At 49.7% G+C, this 21,742-nt stretch overlaps 1 protein-coding gene across 1 annotated transcript; it reads left to right on the plus strand.

The window, feature by feature from the left end:
- The first annotated feature begins 1,447 nt into the window (after positions 1 to 1,447).
- Positions 1,448 to 21,741, plus strand: ITPKC (inositol-trisphosphate 3-kinase C). The gene is made up of 7 exons (XM_003420783.4): positions 1,448 to 2,750; positions 8,195 to 8,294; positions 12,511 to 12,724; positions 13,665 to 13,869; positions 16,188 to 16,289; positions 17,154 to 17,225; positions 20,249 to 21,741. Exons 1-7 carry the CDS (start codon positions 1,587 to 1,589, stop codon positions 20,450 to 20,452), a joined length of 2,061 nt encoding a protein of 686 aa, XP_003420831.1. The 5' UTR covers positions 1,448 to 1,586; the 3' UTR covers positions 20,453 to 21,741.
- Position 21,742: the final 1 nt, after the last annotated feature.

Below are 21,742 nucleotides of genomic sequence, written 5' to 3' on the forward strand. Positions count from 1 at the left end.
ATATTCTTCACCAACACCATAAACAAAATAAGTGTATATATAAAGAAGGTGACAGGCATTAAAGAGAAAAATAAAGCAGGGAAAGGGCAGGAAGTGGAGGGAGGATTATGACTCTTAAACAGAGTTGTCAGGGAAGGCCTCACTGAGGACATAAACAAAGACCCGAAGGAGTTAAGAATTTCTGGGGCAAGAGCATTCCAAGCAGAGGGAACAAGCCAGTCCGAAGGCCCTGCAGTGAGAAGGTTCTAAGTATCTTGGAGGAATAGTAAAGAGATCAGTGAGGGGGAGAGAAGGAGGAGATGAGATGAGGTTAGGGAGGAAATCAGAGCCAAACTACGCAGGGTATAATGGACTGCAATGTGGCTTTTTACCCTGAGTGGGATGGAAGCCATGCAGGAGGCAGTTCTAGCAGAGAAACTAAATACCAAACCGGTCGCCATCAAGTCGATTCCAACTCATAGTGATCCCACAGGACAGAGCAGAACTGCCCCATAGAGTTCCCAAGGAGCACCTGGTGGATTCAAACTACTAACCTTCTGGTTAGCAGACGTAGCTGTTAACCACTATGCCATCCAGTAGGGACGGAAAGCCCAGACTTTGGATTAGATGGGACTAGGCTGGGGCCTGGGCTTGAATCCACACAGCCTAGGAGTGTGATCTTGGACTCTGCTTTGGTCTTTGTGTGCCTCTGTTTCCTTGCTTATGCAATGGGGATGACGGCCAGCCCTACCTCACAAGATCTGGGGAAGGAAACTATGAGTTCAGTGCCCGCCATAAAGCAGTGTGAAAATATAAATTAATCCCCATAACAACTCTGTGAGTTAGTCACCATTACTAGCCCTCTTTACAGATGAGAAACTGAGTCTCCGAGGGGTCAAGTCTGTTGGGGAAGATCACATAGGAAGTGAGCGTTAAAGCTCTGGACTTCAATTTTCCTGCTGGAAGAAGTGCATGCCTCTTGTGGCGGTGAAAATCCATTTTTCAATCAATTAAATGTATTCTCATTTTACAGGTGAGAAAACTGAACCTGGGGCTGGGAGGGGAAAAGGAGGGGACGGGAGCGTAAATCATTTGCTTAAGGGAACACCGCTAGAAAGTGGCAGAGACGGGACTCGAACTCACACCTAAGGGATTCTTAAGTACGTGAAGAGTGGGCGCACGGGTTGGACCGGGGATTGTAGGGGTGCTGAATTGGTTAATCCAAGTGTACGGAGGTTAAATTAGTCACGGGTTTTACGGGTCTTCCGCCCCACCATCCCCAGAAGCCCTCAGGGCCCGCCTACGCCCGGGACCCTAACTCCCCCAAATCTGCGATGAACCAGCGTCCGGCGCTCCTCGGCATCCCCTTACCACGGAGGCGGGCAGAACCAGGGCAATCCCCGCCCCGTTACGTCACGTCCGGCGGGGCGGGGCCTCGGGGCTTTCCCCAAAGGAGGGGGGAGTATCGGTTAACCCCTGCTTGGCCGGGCGGGCCAGAGCTCCGTGGGCCGGAACCCAGGAGTCGGACTCCCCAGCCACACCCCTCGCGGGACTTAAAGGGGCCGGAGGGGCCGGATCAGGCCGAAGTCCGAACCCAGGAAGCGGGCATGAGGCGCTGCCCGTGCCGTGGGAGCCAGAGCGAGGCGGAGGCCGGGTTGCTGCCCCGAGCGGCCCGCACGAGCCTGGGACTGGAGGCGCCGCGAGCGGGGCGGCGGTGGCAGCCGGGACAGCAGCGACCAGGGCCCGGCGCAGGGGGCCTGGCAGGGCGGCCGGAGGGGGGCGGACCCCGGGCCCGGACTGAGGAGTCCAGCCTCCACACCGAGCCCGAGAGGGCCGGCCTCGGGCCTGAGCTGGAGACAGACGATCCTCGGACAGAATCCTGGACGGACGGACAGGCTGAACTGGAGGCAGCTGGCCTTGGAGGTGAGACCAAGAGGCCCAGGCAAAAGACAGACCCAGATAGGTCCAGGCTCCTTTCACATCCAGAAAGTAGCAGCCACTGGTTAGAGCTGGAGAGGGCCGGTGGTTGGACGCGGACTCGGAGAGATGGCTTTTGGACTGACCCACACAGGTCTGACCTCCAGTCTCAGACAGAGAGGGGCAGTCTCCGGACACAGCCAGGGGTTGATGGGCCCTGGATAGAGATAGACGGGCGGCAGATCTTGCCAAAGAGGGACAGGTTCTGGGCTGATGGCCTCTGGATCCACCAGAACAGTTCCAGTGCCTGGACTCAGCTAGGGGGGGCCTGTCCCTCAACAGAGCCAAGTGCTGACAGCTCCTGCAAAGAATTGTACACTGATGGTCCCAGAACACAACAGGATACTGAAGGCCCCCAGACAGAGCCGCAGGCTGTTGGATCCCAGACACAACGGGATTCGGAAATAGCTTTCACACAGTCTGGCCCTGACAGTTTCCCAGTACAACAAGATACCGATGGCTTCTGGACACCGGCTAGCACTGATGGACCACGGACAGAGCCTGGGACACACTGTCTTTCAGAAGAGCCCAACCGAGATGCCCCATTAGAGGAACCAGAGCCTGGGGAGTTGGTGACTCACCTGTACTCTCACCTGACGTGTAGACCCCTGTGCTCTGTTCCCCGCCTCATCATCACCCCTGAGACCCCTGAGCCTGAGGCCCAGCCGATGGGACCCCCCTCCCAGTTTGAGGGGTGCAGTGGCGGCTTTTCCTCTGCCTCCTCTTTCGACGAGTCTGAGGATGACGTGGTGGCTGGGGGCGGAGGTGCCAGCGACCCCGAGGACAGGTCTGGGGTGAGTGGGACCCATCTGCCCCCAAGCCACATCTCCCGACCTCTTATCCCCCTGCCTGTAACTGAGAAATTCTCTGTCGGTTTTGTCTCAGCTCCCTGCTAGTAATTTCATCACCATTCACTGACTTTCTGCCTCTGAACCCCTGGTTACTAACCCTCTGTAGGGACGCCCCCTTCCCCCCACTGCCCAAGTTTCTTCTGTCCTTTCTCCCACCCTTTCTAGTCCTAGATTCTAAAACGGAGGGCTGGTGACCAACTTCAGGACACCCAAGAACCCCTGAAATTGTGAGATTGTGTGTGCACACTTATTCTGGAGCAAGAGTCTGTAAATCCCATCGGGTCCTTTGGAGAGCCTGTGACCCCCAAATCTGAAGAACACGGGAATAAAGAGACAGAAAGGGTGCACTTCCTATCCCAAATTTATCCTTCTAGGGCCTGTGGCTACCTTAAGGGGTCTGGGAGCCTTCTTCTCCACCATTTAGCCGACTTGTACATTTTTCTAGGGATGAGCCCCCAGCTTTCATCAGGTTCTCAAAGGGCTGTGAGAACCCAAATAGTAAGGAACTTCAGCCTAGCCAGGGCCCTCCCAGTCTCCCCTTACCCCCAGCCCTGGTTCTCCTCCCCAGGTGTCCCTGCAGACTCTTGTTTACAGCCCCCACCCTTGCCCCCAGCTTGGGTGCGGTTCTCCCCTGGTGAATCAGGAGGGCTGGTTTTGCCTCACGTGGGTCTGGGAGTGTCATGCCTGCCAGCCTGTTCGCTGGGTCCTCCCATCCTCTCGGGCTCCTCAGTGAATTCTGCCTTGGGCCCCCTCACCCCACATACCTCCCTTAGGGACATGTTCACACAGGTGGCCATCGACATGAGAGACCGACAGACCTGCCTCTACTTGCTTGTGCTAGGGCAAAGGAGCTGGCTCTTCAGGGCTTTCTGGCTTTGCTTTTCTCTCTGCCTACTTGCTCACCTCCTTGGTATCTCAGAATCCTGAGCTGGAAGTGGGTAAATACTACTACTGCTAATAATAGCAGCTGGCACTCACTCATGCCCAGCCCTGTGCTAAATGCTTTTAATTCAATTAATCCTCACAGGAGCCCTATGAGGGAGATGCTATTATTGTTTCCATTTTACAGATGAGGAAACTGCAGCACAGAAAGGTCAAACTGATAGTCCAGGATCACACACCTTGGAAGACACAGAGCTGAGATTCAAACCCAGGCCATCTAGGCCCAGAGTCCATGCTTTTAAATATGCACCACTGTGCCTTTTACTAATAATGATCAAAAAAACAAAAAAAACCCAAACCCATTGCTGTCAAGTCAATTCCAACTCCTAGCGACCCTATAGGACACAGCAGAATTGCCCCATAGGGTTTCCAAGGAGTGGCTGGTGGATTCGAACTGCTGACCTTTTTGGTTAGCAGCCAAGCTCTTAACCACTGAGCCACCAGGGCTCCCTAATGATCATGAAGAAAACCAAACCCATTGCTGTCAAGTCAATTCTGACTCATAGCAGCCCTATAAGACGGAGTTGAACTGCCCCATAGGGTTTCCAGGGAGTGGCTGGTGGGTTTGAACTGCCCACCTTTTGGTTAGCAGCTGAGCTCTTAACCACTGTGCCCCAGGGCTCCTTAAAAAAAAAAAAAAATCCAAACATGTTGAGTCAATTCCAACTCATAGCCACCCTATAGGATGGGGCAGAAGTGCCCCATAGGGTTTCCAATGAGCAGCTGGTGGATTTGAACTGTTGACCTTTTGATTAGCAGCCGAGCTCTTAACTGGTTTCGAAAGAGGGCCTGTTGGATTCAAACTGCCGACCTTTCGGTTAGCAGCCAGACTCTTAACTACTACGCCACCAGGGTTTTCAGGGCTCCTTAGCCAACCTTTATTGAGCACTTACTGTATGCCAGGCTCTATTCTGGGTGATTTATATGTGTTCCCTGTTTGAATCCTCAGAACAACACTGTGAGGTTCAAAAAAACAAAAACAAAACCTGTTGCTGTTGAGTCGATTCTGACTCATAATGATCCTGTAGGACCCATAGAACTGCCCCATAGGGTTTCCAAGGTGGATTTGAACTGCCAACCTTTTGGTTAGCAGCTGAGCTCTTAACCACTGTGCTACCAGGGCTCCACCATGAGGTTGGATTTCTATTGTCTCCATTTTCCCGATGAAGTTGAGGCAGAGGGAGATGAGGTCACTTGCTCAGGGTTGGCCAGGCCAGCTCAGAGCCAGGATCTTAACTTGGTTCTGGCTGAGTTTAACATCCAGTCATTTTAACCACTGTGGTCTATGGCTCTGTCTGTAACTTGCTTTCTTCCCAGACCTCCCTGTCTCCAGTTTTTCCTGATCCTTCCAGGACCTGCCTCCTTGGCCCAGCTCTGACCAGACACATTCCCTCTCTGGCACCTTCCATGGCTCCCCAGGGCCTTTGTGATAGTGTCAGGACTTCAGTCCTGTGTTCAAAGCATCCTGTCTTCAGGCTTCTCCTCTCCCCTCCTGACACCCTCTGTTGTCACTAAACCTAAGTACACATTGTTCCTCGAACCCCCGGCTGCCATCCTGCCTCCACACGTTGCTTAAGCTGTTCCTACTTCCCAGAACACCCTGCTTCCTTTTCCTTCTTGCTTCATTTTGAAATCCTGTCTGACCTTAAAGGCCCAGCTTCCTTGCCTCTTTTCCTCCTTCGTTCCTTCCTTCCCTCTTTCCTTCCTTTCTTCACATCCATTGTCATCAGACAACAGTCTCTGAGCCCCTCCCATGTGTCCGTCCCTATGTTGACTTTGCTGGGGACACAGCAGTGACCACGACAGCCCCAGTCCTGCCTTCATGGGGCTCCCAGGCCAGTGGGGAGACAGACACATCAGTAGACTATGGCAGCTGAGAGCGGTCAGGGCTGGGATGAGGGAAGCCTGGAGGGTTGTGGGACTCAGAGCAAGTGAGCGGACAGACCTGGGTATCAGAGAGGGGTTCCTGGAAGAAGGGACATAAAACCATCTGAGAAAGCCCAGATTAACCATTTGTGTTGTCGTTAGTTGCTATTGAATGGATTCCGACTCATGGAGACCCCACATGTACAGAATAGAGCTGCTCCACAGGGTTTTTCAAGGCAGTGTGACCTTTCAGAAGCAGATCACCAGGCCTGTCTTCTGAGGTGCCTCTGGGTGGGTTAGAACCACCAACCCTTTGCCTGGTAGTTGAGTCCTTAACTGTTTGCACCACCCAGGGACATCTAGATTAACCATTAACCAAAACCAAAAACAAAACCCGTTGCCATATAGTCAATTCTGACTCATAGCAACCCTACAGGACAGAGTACAACTGCTCTATAGGGTTTCCAAGGAGCGGCTGGTACATTCCAACTGCCAACCTTTTGGTTAGGAGCTGAACACTTAACCACTGTGCCACCAGGGCTCCAGATTAGATAAAAAATTAGAGACAGTTGATACTAAATATATTTATGAGTAAAAAAAAGACAGTCTCAACTAGCTTCCTTCAATTCAAGCAATATTTTCTGAGCACCTGTCTGTGCCAGGCCATGTGTTGGGGACACAGTCGTGACCTCGACCACCCCAGTCCCTGCCCTCATGAGTTTATAGTCCAGCAGGGTTGGAGGGGAAGCCCCAGAACTGTGAGGTCAGGTCAGAGCTGGAATCCCAGCACTGTGCTGTGTGATGTTAGGCAAGTGACTTCACCCCTCTGGTCCTCTGCTTCCTCTTCTGGAACCCAGAGACTACAGTCCTCCTGGGGTTGTGTTTTTAGGATTAAGTCGGTTATGGCACACTGAGTCTTTGTTATTGTGCTTGGAATGTTCCAGGTGGTTAGTAAACAGGAACCTTTATTAATCACCTCCTCCTCCGGGCTGGCAGCCCTCAGCGGGGAGGGACTAGCCCTTCCTGGATCCTGCGGTCCAACACCCTGGTGTCTGCTAGGCAGCTGGGCTCTGAGGGGTTGGGAGAGAAGAACATGCCCTTGATCTTGGGGAGGGGGTGGATAAGAGCCACACAACTTCCTTCTCTGGAGAAGGCCAAAACCCCTTGCCATGAGTACGACTCATAGTGACCCTATAGGGCAGAGCACAACTGCGCCACAGGGTTTCCAAGGCTGTGGTCTTTACAGAAGTAGACTGCCACATCTTTCTCCTGTGGAACGGCTGGTGGGTTTGAACGGCCAACCTTTCGGTTAGCAGCCGAGTGTTTTAACCACTGCACCACCATAGCTCCACAGGAGAGCTACTCTCCCAAAACTTGCAAAGTGCCCACTATTTGCCTAGGGCAGAGAGTGTGTGTGCGCGCGCATGCGCGCACCCGCGCGTCCATGCTTGCACATGCGTGCTGAGAATCAGACTAACCTTGTTTCAAGAAATTCATAGTCAACGTGATACAACCTGATCCCTGTATTTGCTTCTCTGTTTTTTTTTTTCCCCTCTTTTTCTCTGTTATTCTCTGCATCTACACATCTTTTTTTTTTGTCTTTACTTTCTTTGTCTGCCTCGCTGCCTCTCTGTATTTCTGTTTTTGTCATTTACAGACTCTACTGACTCTGTGTCTGCCTCTGTGTTAGTCAGGGTTGGTCAGAATTTGCAGTAGTAACAAACAACCCCCAAGTCTCAGTGGTTTCAGATAACAAAGAGTTGTTTTTGTGCCCACTACAGATTGACCAGGGGTCAGTGGTGGTTGAGGGGCTCTGCTCCATGGTGTCTTCACTCAGGGGCCCGGGCTGAGGGAGACTCCAGCGGAGGAAAGAACATGGAGAGTCACACGCTGTCTCTTACCGCTTTGGCCTGAAGTGACCCTTCTGCTCACGTTTCATTGGGGAAAGCAAGTCAATGACCTAAGTTCAGGAGGGCAGGGAAGTCCCTGGAAGGGGGAAGAGTTGGAACTATTTGGTGATGAGCACTCAGGACTGTCACAGTCTCTGTCTTTGTCCCCTTCTCTGTCTTCATTTTGTCACCTATCTCTCTCTGTGGGTCTGCCTCCAACCTGTCTCTGTCTTTTTCCTTGGAAGACTTGACCTGGTTCAGGGACAGAAATGGGGCTTCTGCCTTTTCAGTGTGTGTTGGGAGAAGGGAGTAGTGGCGATACTAGGAGGTTGGTTGTTACCACAACAAAGCTTAGCTTGTCCTAATGCACACATTGGCTCTGAAGGCCAGTGTGAGCCAGTGGGAAGGATAGAGACAGAGAGAGACACAGATATGAAGAAAGTGATGGAGACAGAGACAGAAATGGATAGAGACATAAAATCCTCCCCTAGCTTTGCTGAGGCCCTTTGGGGGGAAATCCTGTGAGTGTTGGATTCAGTGGGATTTGACAAGCTAGGGAAAAGCAATCCCAGGAAACCCCCTGTGTCTAGAAGGATCGCAGGTCCACTTTTGTTGCCTCTCATCACAGTACGCCTGCTCCCACCTCTCCCTGGCTTTGGCCCTGACCCCACCCTGCTCTGTCCCACACAGAACAAGCCATGGAAGAGGCTGAAGACAGTTCTGAAGTATTCACCCTTCATGGTCTCCTTCCGTAAACACTACCCATGGGTCCAGCTGTCCGGACATGCTGGTGAGAGCTGGGGGCGGTGGACAGAGACACCTGGGGCTGGTGAAAGGGCAGCTCTCTGAGCCTTAGTTTCCCCATCTGTAAAATGGACTTGGTGGCAGTCCCTATCTCATGCAGTTGTTATAGGAAGTCCTTAGGCCTGGGACCAGCCTGCCATGTGTCACGGCTGGTCCATGTTATCCTAGTGTGGTGGAGAAGGGCCCCAGTTCTGGCCAGATGGACCTGGTGTCAAATCTCAGTTCTGGTCTATTTGTGGATGACCCTGGGCAAGTTACTTTCTCTTGCTGAGCCTCAGCTTCCTCATCTGTATATGGAGATAATCATACATCCTTTGAGGGATTCACCAAAGAGTTAAAATATTTATGGGGACTGAGGGACAGTCCTCTCATAATTGGAGGTTATCATTCCCTGTCCCCTCCCTGTGCCCAGCACATAATAGGTCTTAAATAAATAGTGGCTGTAATGGTTCTCCCCTAGGACCTGGCACACTGTGTCTAGCACTGAGGAGCACAGTTTCTAGCACATTCTAGGTGCTCAACACACAGTGTCCTGATTTCTTTTTTTACCCAGAGCTTAGCACAGTGTCCCCTGCACCCCCAAAGCACGTGTTTAATACATTCGAACTTGCTGCTTTTTTTTTACCCAAAGTTTTGCTCAGCACATGGTAAGTGCTCTGTAAATGACAATCCACCATTTCTCTTTTTACCCAGAGCATAGCAGAGTACCCAGCACACAGTAGGTGTTCAGTAGATAGCTCCATTTCTCTTTTTCCCTAGAGCCTAACAGAAGTTCCTGTCATGCTCTCACGAAGCAGTTGTGATTCAAAATTTCTTCTCCTTGTTTAGCTCATTGTGGGCACCCAATAAACCCATTGCTGTCAACTCAATTCCAACTCATATGACCCTATAGGACAGAGTAGACCTGCCCCATAGGATTTCCAAGGAGTGGCTGGTGGATTCAAACTGCCAACCTTTTGGATAGCAGTCATAGCTCTTAACCACTGCACCACCAGGGCTCCATGCACCCAATAAGTGGTGTCTAATTTTTCCCCAGTGCCTGACACATGGTAAGAATGCAAACAGTGCTCACTGTGCACCTACCTGTGTCCTCACAGGAACTGTAGGAGGGAGATACTATTTTCCCATCTTCAAGATGAAAAAACTGAGGCTCCCAGAGTTGAAGTGATTTGTCCAAGGGCACACAGCTGGTGAGGGGCAGAGTTCAATTTGACCCCAGGCAGCCTGGCTCCAGAACCCTGGCTCGTAAGCACTATGTTCTCTTGCCTCTTGAGCAACATCCCCAAAGCAATGCAAATTTTCTTTTTAAAAAGAGTTTGATGGGAAAACAGGAAGAATAATACCAACCAGGCATTTGTTCTGTTCCAGGCCTTGTGCTTACTCAGCACTTCCCATGAGCTCATGTTCCTGTCCATGACGGAAAGTTGGTATCGTATAAGGGCCAGCAGGCGAGACACTAGAACTAATTGGTCTAGGTTTAAATCCACACTTTTCCACTTCCTGGCTGTGTGACTAAGAGCAAGTACCTTAACCTCTCTGTGCCTTGGTATTCTGAGCTGTAAAATGGGGATAATAACCTCACTGGGTGGTATTCTGAGCTGTAAAATGGGGATAATAACCTCACTGGGTGAAGAATAAATAAGTTGGTAGATATAAAGTATAGTAGTGCTCAATAAGTGTTACCTCTCTGGTCCAGCGACCCCCCCCCCCGAGGTAAATTTGACTATGAGTTCCATTTTCCAGATAAAGAAATTGAGGCCCAGAGAAGTAGAATCACTTGTGCTGAGTCCTACAGCCTGTGAGTGGCAGACCTGGAATTTGGACCCAGACCTGACTCCACACCCCACCCACTGAATCACTGTCCTAGGAGCTGACCTCTAAAGAAGAACTCTGCTGTTATTACTTAAGGAGAATAATTTTGTTCCAGGCAATACGATAGACTAGATAACCTTTTAAAAGATTCAGTTAAAAAAAAAAAGTAGAAATGCTGGATGAAATATAACAAGCATTTTTAAAAAATACACAGCTAAGAAAAGCAGGTAATCCTCTAAAAAAAAAATCCTCAGGGGTCAAAAAATGAAAGGAACTGAAAAGGAAGTGGGAGCTGACGCCAAAGCTGCTGTGGGGGTGCCTTCTAGTCTTAACAGCCAGGGACCTGGTTTGCTTGGCCACTGTATCAGTAGTGCTGTGTAACAAGTCACCCCCACACACAGTGCCTTAAAACAGCAGTCACCAATTCTCACTCAGGTACCTGTGGGTTGGCTGGAAGTCAACTGCCCTAGGCTGGGCTTGGCTCCAGGTGGAGCAGTGAGTCCACGTGTGCTCCGTGAGTCTCTCCCTCCTTGGACCAGTGAGACAACCAAGGCAAGTTTTTCTTATGGCTGGGGCAGAAATACAAAAGGGCAAGCTGACCACTCAAGTATATTTCAATGAGATGCTAATATCCCATTGGCCAAAGCAAGTTACAGGGCCCATCCAACATTAGTGGGCAGGAATATATTCCTTTTTTGGAGATGAGGAACATAGTGAATATTTGCCCTGGGTTTGAATCCCTGCTGGGTAACCTTGGGCAAGTGACTTTCCCTCTCTGGACCTTAGTTTCCTAATCTGTCACATAGGAAAATCATATACTTCTATTGGCAGGATGTACCAAGGACTAGAGATAACTCATATTGATTCTTGATGAATGGTAGTTATTTGCGCTGCCTTTGGGCCCGCATAATGTGAAAAACGTGGACTGAGACCCCACATAAAGCTGGTACTTTTGAAGGCTATACCACAGTGAAAAGATAGACCAGACCAGGGGTCGGCAAACTTGTTTCGTAAAGGGCTATATAATAAATCTTTTAGGTTTTGCAAGCTATACAGTTTCTGTTGCAAATCCATTCTGCTGTTGCAACACAAAAGCCACCATAGACAGTAGGTAAACACATGAGCATGTCTGTGTTCCAGTAAAACTTTATTTACAAAAATAAGCAGTGGGCTGACCTAGACAAACCATGCCCACCAGCAAAGGGAGACAATAAGTGAGCTTGTCTGTCTTATTCATCCTTAGATCTGAGTGGGAAAAGGCAAGGCCCCCCTCAAGAGTGGGTAAATGGGCCTGCCATTTGTATGAGTCCTAGTTACTGTTGCTGTATTACACTGCTATAACTCTAACTGTGCTGCAATTGTCTTACTGTTAAAAAAAAAAAAAAAAAAACTCAAAACTTAGTAGTTCTTAAAAAGAGCTAATTTAATGGAAGAAAACAACCATTTTATTATCCTCACAGGTTTTACATCAGGAGTTCAAACAGGGCCCAGGAAGGTTGGCTTGTCTCTCGTCTGTGATCTCTGGAAAGTCAACTAGGACAATTCAAAGTCTGGAACCTAGAAACTTTTGGAGGTTCATTGAGTCATATGCCTGGCAATTGATAATGGCTGTTGGCTGAGGCCTCAGCTGGGGTTTGTAGCTGCAAAGCCTATGTGTGACTTCTCCTTGTAGCTACTTGGGTTTCCTCACAGTATGGTGTCCTCAGGATAGTTGGATTTCTTACATGGCAGCTGAGGACTGCAAAGGCACATGTCTCGGCCAATAAGGCAGAAGCTGCATCTCCTTTTATCCCCTAGACTTTGAGGTCATGCAGCATCACTTCTGCCACAGTCCTTCCAGATTCAAGGAGAGAGGAAGTAGACTCTACTTCTTGATGGGGAGTGGCAAAATTCTAGAACAGTGTTTGGGACAGGAGATAGTGTTGTAGCCATCTGTGGAAATTATAATCTGAAATACAATTTGCCAGAATAAGAATTTGGAATTCTAGTCTATACTATCTGTATGGTCCAGGAAACCCCAGGTTTATAAATTAACTTAAATAGACCCCAGTTGTTAGTTCCTGGTTGGAACTCTAGGCAGAAGCAAATGCAAATCTGCTTGGAAGAGTCATGCTCTTGATTCAGATCTCACAAAATTCTCATAGATGACCATGAGCTCACAATCCAAAATTACAAAACAAATGAGGAAGCAACCTGCTTTGAACAGGACTCAGTTTAAACAGCAGACAGAAGAAACAGGCCCTACCCTTCCTGGCCCTGGCCAAGATCTTGAGAGTTGCAGGGGAGACAGCATTGCAGAAGGGACAGGAAAGATGATGGTGGCTAGGACCTGATGCATACAGAGAGACGGAGGGATTCTCTTTCTGATTCATTTTCTGACCCTCCCATAGGGAACTTCCAGGCAGGAGAGGATGGTCGGATTCTAAAACGTTTCTGTCAGTGTGAGCAGCGCAGCCTGGAGCAGCTGATGAGTGACCCCCTGCAGCCTTTCGTGCCAGCCTACTATGGTATTGTGGAGCAGGATGGCCAGACTTTCAACCAGATGGAAGATCTTCTGGCAGACTTTGAGAGCCCCTCTATCATGGATTGCAAGATGGGCAGCAGGTGGGGTCGGGGGCAGGAGTGGAGGGTCAGGGTGGCCAGTCTTGAAGAACGTGCCAATATACATTTCCGCCAGCAGCGTACACAAGTTCCAATTGTTCCATATTCTTCTCAACACTTAGTACTGTCTGTTTTTAAAATGTTAACCATTCTAGTGGGTGTGTAGTGATAGCTCATTGTGATTTTTATTTCTATTTCTGGGTGGCCAAAGAAGTTGAGCTTCTTTTTATATGCTAATTGGCTATTTGGAAATTCTCTTCGGAGAGGTGCCTTTTTGAGTTTTTTGTCATTTTTCTATTGGGCTGTGTTTTGCTTTTTGATTTGTAATTCTTTATATATTCTGGATACAAGTCCTTTGTTAGATATACATGTATTTTTTTCTCCACTCTGCCATTTCACTCTTTTAATACTGTCATTTGATAAACAAATCTACTTTTTTTTTTTTAAAAAGTACTTTTAATTTAGTCCAGTTTGAATTTTTTTTTTCATTTATGAATAGTACTTTTTATGTTTAAGAAATCTTGGCTTACTCCAGATCATGAAGATACTATGTTTTCTTCTACAAACTTTATTGTGTTAACTTTCACTTCTGGATCTGCAATCCATCAAGAATTAATTTTTGTGTATGGTGTGAGGTAGGGGTCAAGGTTCATTTTATTTCGATGTGGATATCCCGTTGACTCAGCACCATTAATTGAAAAGCTTTCCTTCCCCCAATGAATTGCAGTGCCTTCCTTGTCATAAGTTGGGTGAATGTACGTATGTCTGTCTGTTTGTAGATTCTGTTCTGTCCCATTCATCTGTAGATTCTGTTCTGTCCCATTGATCTATTTGTCTATCTTGTGCTACTATCACTCATAGCTTTATGTCTTGATATCAGGGTGTGTGAGTCCTCTAGCTTTGTTCTTCATAATTTCATTTGTCATGTCCTCTGTGTCCCCAGGACCTATCTGGAGGAGGAGCTAGTGAAGGCGCGAGAACGGCCCCGGCCCCGGAAAGACATGTATGAGAAGATGGTGGCTGTGGACCCCGGGGCCCCTACCCCTGAGGAGCATACCCAGGGTGCAGTGACCAAGCCCCGCTACATGCAGTGGAGGGAGACTGTGAGCTCCACCTCCACCCTGGGCTTCCGGATCGAGGGCATCAAGGTGAGAGCCTGTTGCTAGAGGGCGTGGAGTTAGATCTGAGGCAAAGCTTCTCAGGGAATGTGGGTGTTGGGGCAAGCTGGAAAGAAGCAAGTTCTGGAGATGGTGGGAGACTGCAGAAGATAAAAAGGCCAGAGTTGGTGGAGGCCACACTTCTTTCTCCCCCTACATCCTCAAAGACCAGGTTTTGTTTTTCCATCTGCCTGAGCCTCTCTGACTCCCAGCCTCCCTGGCTCCTGTCACCTAGTGTCACTGTCTCTGTCCCATTGTCCAACACAACAGCTGGAGGGATCTTGATTTTCTCTTTATGGGGGAAGTTATTTATTTTTTTTTCAGTCCTTTTATTTTTGTGGAGCCCTGTGGCACAGTGGTTAAGTGCTTGGCTGCTAACCAAAAGGTTGGCAGTTTGAATCCACCAGCTGCTCTTTAGAAACCCTATGGGACAGTTCTACTCTCTCCTGTAGGGTTGCTATGAGTCAGAATTGACTCGATGGCAGTGTTTTTATTTTTGTAAATTAGATTTTGAACTGGTATCCTCACCAGTCCCTGGGTGGCCCAAACAGTTAAGCACACAGCTACTAACAAAAGGCTAGGGGTTCATTACCTACCCAGAGGTGCCTTGAAAGAACGGCCCGGTGATTCACACAGTCCAAAAGCCAAAATAATATTATAAAAAGGTAAATGTTGAGAAATCTCTCTCCCAACCCTATTGTCGTCCTTCCCATTCCGTCCCTACACCCCACCAGCCTACTCATGGGAAACCACTTTATTAGTTTCTGGTATTTCTTTCTGCAAATACAAGCAAATGCCACTGCATATCATAAGTTTTTTTTCTACTTTCTTACACAAAAAACATACCGGTTGATACTTTGCATTTTTACTTAACAATAATATCCTGGACAGTTTTGAGTATCATTTCATAAAGAGGTCCTCTTTCTTTTTCTTCGTTTCTTTCCTCCTTTACTGCTTTTCTTCTTCCTTCCTTCCTCTTTCCTTCTTCCCTCCCTTTGTTCTCTCTCTCTCTCTCCCTTCCTTCCTTGCTCTCTCACTCTCTCTTCATCTGTGTAATATTAATACTCTCTTTGTGGAGGCACCATGGTGCCCTATAGATGGACACTTGGGTGGTTCCCATATTTTGCCATTACAAACAATACCTCAGTGAATAACTGTACATACAACACTTTCCCAGTGAGCAGTTTTAGCTGTAAACTAGATTCCTAGAAGCAGGACTCCTGGGTCAAAGGTATAAACACACTGGTTTTTGCTAGAGATGGCCAAACTCCTTTCCCAGGGTTGTACATTGCACATCCCACCAGCAATCTATGAGAGTGACTATCTTCCCACAGCGTCGCCTGAGCTGTCTAAGTTGCAAATCCAAGTGTGTCTTTTTTGTCTGCTCAAAACCCTTCGGTGGCTCCCTAGTGCCCTCAGGAGGCGTTCTGAGGCCTAGAGGGCCCTCTAGGGTCTGGCCCCATTGCTAAGCTCTCTTCCTCCTTGTCTGTCTTCAGGCCACAGTGAAATGCTTTCATTTCCTCCAAAGGGCTCTGCTTTTACCTGCCACAGGGCTTCTGTACATTCTGTTCCCTCCTCCAGGAATGCTCTTCCCCCTGCTGTTCCTCTGGTTGACTCCCAGTCATTTTCCTCTCTCCTTTTAAATTTCGCTTCCTCAGGGAAGTCCTCCCTGATTTCCACCCTACTTGATCAAGGCCCCCTCTTTACCTACTCAGAGCCCCCTGTATGCCTTTGTTTTTCTTCTCTTTGCCTGTGATTATTTTATCCAGTGTCTGCCTCCTTCGTCTGGTATATCTATCCCATTACCTCCATGTTACCAGTGCCCACGCAGCACCTGCCAGAGTGGCAGAGTGAGTTAGGTGACTTCTCTGAAAAATAACATTCATCTGATTTATTGAGTGCGTATTTACTGTGGGCCAGGCTCTGTGCTATGCATCCTACACACCCAATCTCATCTAATCCTTATGCCAGTTTAGGAGATAGATACCAACACAATTCCCATTGTCCAGATGAGGAAAGTGAAGTGACTTGTGTAGGTAGGCTGCCCAGCTAGGAAGCAGCTGAGTCACCATTCAAAGTCAGATCCATTCCCCACAGCCCCGTTGGGTAGACTGACTTAGAAGGACCAGTTGCTCAAGAGTGTGACTTGGGGGTGGGTTGAGCTGGACAGGTGAGCTGATTTCCCCTAACAGCAAGCAAGTGTTGAGGCAGGGAGAAGGGTGGGTGGCCCAGGGAGGTGTCTGAGGTTGCTCAGTGTTGGGGGTGGGAAGGAAAAGCCATGACACTATTCCCCACCCCATGCCCTGCAGAAAGCTGATGGGACCTGCAACACCAACTTCAAGAAGACACAGGAGCTGGAGCAGGTGACAAAGGTGCTGGAGGACTTTGTGGATGGAGATCGTGGAATCCTGGTGAGAGGGACCCCATACCCTTTGTGTCAGTTAGGTTTCGCTATATAACAAACGACCCCAAAATGTAGCAGCTCAAAACCATCACCATTTATTATTGCTCCCAAGTCGGTGGGTCTTTGCTTTGGGCGGGGTTTGGCTGGTATGGGCTGGCTCTGCTCATGCATCTACAGTCAGCTAGCTGGTGGCTTCGCTTGGGTTGGCTGGTCTAGGATGGCCTCATTTACATGTCTGGCTTTTGGCTTAGGACTTGGCCACATGCCTCTCACGATCCAGCAGGCTAGCCTGGGCTTGTTCTCATTGTAGAAGCAAGGATCCGAGAAAACGAGCAAAAACACAAAGCCTCTTGATGCGTAGGCTCAGAAGAGCACCCTCATTTCTGCCATGTTCTGTTGGCCAAAGCAATGACCAAGCCTAGGTTAGAAATCAACAACAAAACAGTTGCTGTCAAGTCAATTCTGACTCATGGTGACCCCATGTGTGTCCAGGTAGAACTGTGGTCCATAGGGTTTTCAGTAGCTGGTTTTTCAGAGGTAGGTCATCAGGCCTTCCTTCTCTGGGTGGACTCAAACCACCACCATTTTGGTTCGCAGCTGAGCACATTAACCATGTGCACCACCCAGGGAATCCAAGCCTGGGTTAAAGGGAAGAGGAAACAGACTCCACCTCGTGATGAGAGGGGCTGCAAAGAACTGTGGGTCTCCTCTGTGTCCCACCAGATACATTCCACCCCCTCCATAGCTCGTCATATCCCATCCTGCCTGGGGCCTGCCCATGCCTTTGGGCTGAGTCAAGGTCAGATCCCACAGTAGGTAGGGACCCACAAAGTCCCTATGCTAACCAGGAAACCCTCCCTCTCACACACAGAGAAAGTATGTGGCCCGCCTAGAAGAACTTCGTGAAGCTCTGGAGAAGTCCCCCTTCTTCAAGACCCATGAGGTGAGAGCCCCAGCCACTATGGGAGCTGTTGGGAGGGGGTTGTTGGGGCTCAAGTGGCACTGAGGGGAAACCTTTGACACAGTCACAGGCCAAGGCTGTGAAAAGGAGGCCCCAAGCATTGGGGTTTGTGTTGTTAGCGTCAGCAGCAGAGGGGACTTCAGGGAAGTGGAGCAGTTGGGAGCATGGGCTCGAGCTGGGTGGCAGGCTGTGCCACTCACCAGCCGTGTGACCCTGGCATGTGGCCTGCCTCTCTGGGCCTCAGCTTCCTCCTAACAGAGGAAGAACAGTCGTCCTTTCCTTGTAGGGCTGCTGAGGGCATGAGGTGACCCACTGTCAAGTGATCTTTGGAGCGTGGAAGCACATTTAACTCTACTTTTTAAAAAAAATTTTATTGTGCTTTAAGTGAAAGTTTACAAATCAAGTCAGACTCTTACGCAAAAATTTATAAACACCTTGTTACATACTCCTAATTGCTCTCCCTCTAATGAGACAGCACAACTTCTTCCCTCTACTCTCCCCTTTCGTGTCCATTTGGCCAGGTTTTGACCCCCTCTGCCCTCTCATCTCCCTTTCAGACCGGAGATGCCAACACAGTCTCATGTGTCTACTTGATCCAAAAAGCTCATTCTTCACGAGTATCATTTTCTATCCCGTGGTCCAATCCAATCCCGGTCTGAAGAGTTGGCTTTGGTAATGGTTCCTGTCGTGGGCTAACAGAAGGTCTAGGGACCGTGACCTCTGGGGCCCTTCTAGTCTCAATCAGACCATTAAGTCTGGCCTTTTTACGAGAATTTGGGGTCTGCATCTCACTGCTCTACTGCTCCCTCAGGGGTTCTCTGTTGTGTTCCCTGTCAGGACAGTGATCGGTTTTAACCGGGCACCATCTAGTTCTTCTGGTCTCAGGCTAATGTAGTCTCTAGTTCATGTGGCCCTTTCTGTTTCTTGGGCTCATAATTGCCTTGTGTCTTTGGTGTTCTTCTTTCTCCTTTGTTCCAGGTGGGTTGAGATCAATTGATGCATCTTAGATGGCTGCTTGCTAGCGTTTAAGACCCCGGAAGCCACTCTCCAAAGTGGGATGCAGAACGTCTTCTTAATATATTTTATTATACCAATTGACCTATATGCCCCCTGAAAACCATGGTCCCCAAACCCCTGCCCCTGCTATGCTGGCCTTAAAAGCATTCGGTTTAATTTATGAAACTTGTTTGCTTTTGGTTTAGTCCAGTTGTGCAGACCTATCCTATATTGTGTTTTGTCTTTCCCTTCCCCTAAACTGTTCTTGTCTACCATCTAGTTAGTGAATATACCTCTCCCTCCCTTCCTCCCTCCCCCTCTAGTAACCATCAAAGAATACTCTTTTCTGTTTAAACTATTCCTCGTTAACTTTTAAGATTATTTTCTAGTCACACCACCAAAGAAAAAAAACCAAACCCACTGCTATAAAGTCAGTCCCAACTCATAACGACCCTATAGGACAGAGAACCGCCTCAGGGTGTTTCCAAGGCTGTAAATCTCTACAGAAGCAGACTGCCACATCTTTCTCCCACAGAGCGGCTGGTGGGGTGGAACCGCCAAGCTTTTGGTTAGCAGCCGAATGTTTTACCCACTGCACCACCAGGGGTCCTTTTTATAATCATGATTATTGATAACTTTTGTTGCATGTATCACTCGTTTTATGGTTCTTGCCTTTCCCCACCAGCCTGTGTCTTTCTGGAAACGTTCATCTCCCTGGGGCTTGCTGAGGGGGTTCACTCATGGGGATCCTCTCCTGTGTCTCCAAATTTTCCGTCTACCTCTCAATCGCCTCTTCTCTCTGCCCTCTGGTATCGCTGACTTTCTGAAAGAGCACTGAGCTGGGAGTCAGGCTGACCTGGGTTCAAATCTGTATGAATCCACATGAGCCTGGGCAGCCGTTCTAGGCAGCTTCAGTCTCCTCATCTGTAGAATGGGGGGGAACAGTAGCACCTGCCTCACGGGGATTGAAGGCTAAATGAATTAATGCAGTAAAGCCCGGCCCATAGTGACCCTCCGTATGTGCCAGGTGGTATTGTCAGGTGTGTTCTTATCAGGCGTCACTCTTGTTGTCCTTGTTGGTGCCTTTGTGTTTTACACAGAAGTCGTGAAGAGGAGGCCTGGGGCCCCCATTTTATCTGTCCTCATGTTTGGTTTTGCCTACCTGGTGACTTGACATTTTCAAAAATGAATTGCCAAACATTTAGACCCCAAGAAAGGATTCCCACAATTGGGACCTCCAGCTTCCCCTGACAGGTCGGGAGACATGGCAACATCTTGCCAGGTACCAATGCCCTTCAGAGCTGGGCAGTGCCTGCCTCTGACAGTGACCTGCCCACCTGCCCTGGATCCCATTCTCTGGGACAGTGACATCCGAAACCAACTTAGAAACAGGGAGGGGCTTGCAAACCCAGAGTTGAAGGAAGGAAGCTATCGCTAGTAGAGAATGGGGCATCTACTGCGGGCTGTGTGCGAAGCTGTGTGGCACTTGGACTGCTACCCAGGAGGGAGGGCTGTAACCATTATCCCCACTCTACAGACAAGGAAACTGAGGCCTGGAGGACGGAAGCCACTTGTCCAAGGTCACCACCAACAGCCCTCTGGGGCAGGGTAGTTGCTGCCCTTTTCCGTGGGAAGGGCATTATCCAGTTCCTTAGTCACCACTGGGCTCACCTGATTTACTCAGGATCCTATAAGCTTTTGGGTTTGTACCCCAGCTACAAAAAGGATAACATTTGCTGTGCCAGGCACTGTTCTGAGTGCTTCACAGGACTGATTCATGCATGTAATATGCACAGCCACCTCGGAGGCTAGAGCTACCATTATCCCACTTTACAGATGAGGAAGCAGATGCACAGAGAGGTTAAGTCTCCTACCCAAGGGCACACAGCCAGTGAGTGAGAGAGCCAGGGTTTGAACCCAAACAGCCTGGCTCCAGCGTTCATGCTGTTAGCCACCCTGGTTTGCTGCCTGCTGGGGTGGAGCCTGACCTGTCTGCCTCTCTCCTGCAGGTGGTGGGCAGCTCCCTCCTCTTTGTGCACGACTGCACCAGCCTGGCCAAAGTGTGGATGATCGACTTCGGCAAGACGGTGGCCCTGCCTGACCACCAGACACTCAGCCACCGGCTGCCCTGGGTTGAGGGCAACCGAGAGGACGGCTACCTCTGGGGCCTGGACAACATGATCCACCTCCTTCAGGGGCTGGCGCAGAGCTGACACACCCACCCACTGGCGGACTTAGTTATTGGATGGTGCCAGTCTGGCTAGAAGAACCCCAAGATGCCATGGGGGGCTGAGGTTTGCAACGAGGGAGCTGATCCCAGGGACACAAGAGGTTGTATTTGTTGCACACCGCACAAGACCAGTGTGGGAAGCCTGAAGAGCCTTAGAGACTGGGTAGCACCAGCCCTTCTGTCATATGGGATTGTAAGGACCCACGAAGGGAGCCTGACATAACTGATTCTCACAATGAGTCAGGAGAACCAGAATGGATCCCCTGATCAGTGAGGGAGGTTTCTGAGGGCCTGTTGGAAGCCACCGCAAAACCACACTGTTCTCAGAGAACAGTTTAGATGTCACAGGGTGCAGGCTTCACACCGGGCCTGGCTACACCCGTTAAGTGACACACTGGCTCCTTGTCAGCCCTCCCTGAGGCCAACAACTGGCTTGGGCTCCTCTTTGGTTCCCCAGGAGACCGGGTGTCGTGTGAACAGATGCAGGAGTAGCCTCTGTCTGCCTGGGGGGAGAGAGTTAAGCCCAATCTCCTCGCCTGGGGGCCATTCCTGTGCTGACTGACAGGCTAAGGAGGGCATGCCCACAGGCCGGTGCATGCAGGCCGGATGGGGGGCCTGGTTCACCACCACTCCTGCCCTAGCATGGTCCCCGCTGGCAGATCCTCCCTGCTGACCTAAGCCACAGCCACACCCAAGCCTCCAAACCAACACTGTGACCAAACAGCCCCGTTCCTCAGTGCACTGCGTCCAGCCTCAGGTATTACCCCTCCTGCCCAACCCTACCCTGCCTGTAAAGCTGCAGTGGCAGGAAACGGTTTCAGAGACAAGGGGGCAGGCTTCCTCCTTGGGAGTGGGAGCTGCCCCTGCGGAGGACCCCATCCTGTCCTTGGCTCCTACAGTGTAAGGAGTGCCGGGCTGGGGCCAGGGCACAGGCTGGGCAGCTCACTGGCCATGACCCTGGGCTTGCAACCCAGGCCAAACCAAAGACCCTGGACCTCTGACGTGTAGCAAACGGCCCCTCTAGCTGCTCTCTCTGGCCCTCTAGGGTGGTCTGGGGGAGGATAGACACCTACCTCTACCCTAAGCTGAAGCTCTAACATTGTTCTCCAGAGCTAAGAAGATGACTTCCTTTTCTACTGATCTTTGTACTTATTTATAAAAGACACATAGTCATCAGGTGGGCTGGCACTGAGGCAAAAAAAAAAAAAGGAAAATGGCTTTGCCGTGCCTTACCCCCACACGATGCCCCAATAAATAGGATATTCAGAATCAG

Source organism: Loxodonta africana, chromosome 11 (genome assembly GCF_030014295.1).
Source record: "Loxodonta africana isolate mLoxAfr1 chromosome 11, mLoxAfr1.hap2, whole genome shotgun sequence".
Taxonomy (NCBI): domain Eukaryota; kingdom Metazoa; phylum Chordata; class Mammalia; order Proboscidea; family Elephantidae; genus Loxodonta; species Loxodonta africana.

Excerpts from the sequence above, each read along its gene's own strand:
- ITPKC (XM_003420783.4), top strand. The coding sequence starts at position 1,587 with ATGAGGCGCTGCCCGTGCCGTGGGAGCCAGAGCGAGGCGGAGGCCGGG. Across the intron at positions 8,295-12,510 it reads CCAGCTGTCCGGACATGCTG|GGAACTTCCAGGCAGGAGAG; the intron begins GTGAGAGCTGGG and ends ACCCTCCCATAG. Across the intron at positions 13,870-16,187 it reads TCCGGATCGAGGGCATCAAG|AAAGCTGATGGGACCTGCAA; the intron begins GTGAGAGCCTGT and ends CATGCCCTGCAG.